At 42.9% G+C, this 2003-nt stretch overlaps 1 protein-coding gene across 1 annotated transcript in view; it reads left to right on the top strand.

Annotated features, from left to right (window-relative positions):
* LOC101858479 (irregular chiasm C-roughest protein) overlaps positions 1 to 2003 on the top strand; it is a gene marked incomplete at its 5' end in the record, with an annotated part of 77401 nt that overhangs the window by 47603 nt on the left and 27795 nt on the right. Inside the window, 1 exon segment of the mRNA XM_035968855.1 lies at positions 1357 to 2003. Coding sequence (XP_035824748.1) covers positions 1359 to 2003 — 645 coding nt within the window.

Genomic DNA, 2003 nt, shown 5'->3' on the forward strand with positions numbered 1-2003 from the left:
AGTGAGAGTGAGATGGGGTGGGAGGGAGAAAACGACTGACGATCTAGCCAACGCCTAAGCACAAAGACACAATATTATCTGAAAGACAAACACATCGACAGATAACTGGAAACCGTAGATGAGTAGCTATTTAATCCACAGGTCAGCTCCTACCAACTGATCTACATTCTGTAAAACATTTATTTATTTGTTTGTCAAGAGTTTGGCACGCTGCTGACTTGTGGGAATATTACAGATTTATATTTCTAGACCGTTATAATTTAATGCTTTGCCTTATTGCGACTGTAGATCTAATGAATTATCATAGTTGTAAAATTGTTATTATTTTATCTCTCTTTTTCATGAGCGTTACGTGGAGATTATGATAATTCACAACAGGTGAAGGTTGGAGCTGGAACATTATCACATCTGAAGTGCAGCTGATGATTCTGTAGTCTGGTCTGTGCTGCGCCGATAGCTTTCTTTTTCGAAAGGGGGAAGAAGAAACAAAAAGTTAAGGGAAAAAAGATGATAACTCAGTGTATTGGAATCTTGTCTGGATTTATCGTTTACTTGCGTCATTGCGTAAACTGTGGCAGAGTAGACTTGTCGAGTGTTATGCTACGCTGCAAAATTCGCGCTGAATCGTCGAAAAGAGCAAAAATAAAAAGCACGAATACAAAATAAAAAACATTAAAATGAAATAAAAATGACAAACGAAAAAGTGGCTCTTTTAAATCAGATCGTCGACGGCCTGTTGAAAGATAGCTCGTGATTTTGTCGGCAAAAGCACCAGGATCATTTGCGCGCTCTGGGGGGAAGGGAGAGAATTATTGTAGCGAAATGTGGTGGTAAAGGGAGACAAACGAGGGGGGTTATTTTGTCGTGGATGTGGAGAGTTAAAGTTTTAAGAAAGTGTGGACGATATTGCTGATGTTGTCAGCCTTCGTGCACGTGCGTTGGGCTAGAGGATTTGTGTGTGCCTTTGAGAAACGATAGAAAAAGATTACAAGAAAGATATATTTATTTTTAGCGGGAGTTTCGTCAAAAAAAATAATTAAAAAATGAGAAGATTATCGTAGCGAGAACAGGGGTAACCCAGGAAAAAAGTCAGGAAAAGAAAAACAGATAGAAAGACTCACGGTAGAATCAGACAGGTAGGCAAACAGACGGACTAACAGACGTATAGATAGAGAGGGAGTTGGATATACTTGCAGACCAAGAAGCAGAGAGAGTGAAGGGAATGGAGAGTGAGAGAGAGAGAGAGAGAGAGAGAGAGAGGGGTACGAAAAGGGAAAGAGATCAACTGAGAACATATAATAACATTATACAGACACGATTTCTAAATTCCCATGTTTTGTATCTCTTTGCTTTCAGATATGACTCGATCCGAGGAAAACTCAACGTTTGGCTGTAGCAGTTGTCAGCACCAGCATTGTCACAGTCACTGTCAGCGTGTACAGCCACAGCAACAACAACAGCAACAACAACAACAGCAACAACAGCAACAACAACAACAACAACAACAACAACAGATAGAACGGTGTCCCACTGACAGCTCCAGCGTCACGATGCTGAAATACTGGAAGCAGCAACAGCAGCAGCAGCAGCAGCAACAACGTCATCACACTGACGACTATCCCGGCAACACCCTCCTTTTCCTTCATCGTCCCCGTCATCACCATTACCACCACCATCATCATCACTACAGCAACGACACCAACAGCACCCACAAACAACAACAACAACAATCTCTTCCTCACCGCCATCAACACTCGCAGCAGTTACCTTCCAACGCACTCACCCAGAGACAGAATCAACACGAGCAACAGATCCTCCTTTGTTCTTCGTCATTGTCGCAACAGCAGCAGCAGCAACAACAGCAACAAGAAGATCAACAACAGCAACAGCAGCAGCAGCAGCAGCAGCAATACCAAGGGAAAAGAAGAAGTGGCCTGTCATTTCTGCCTTCAGGGATGGGCAGACTGGTTCCTGGGGTGTTCCTGGCCTGCCTTACCCTTGTG

This window comes from Aplysia californica, unplaced genomic scaffold (genome assembly GCF_000002075.1).
Source record: "Aplysia californica isolate F4 #8 unplaced genomic scaffold, AplCal3.0 scaffold00092, whole genome shotgun sequence".
NCBI classification, from domain to species: Eukaryota; Metazoa; Mollusca; class Gastropoda; order Aplysiida; family Aplysiidae; genus Aplysia; species Aplysia californica.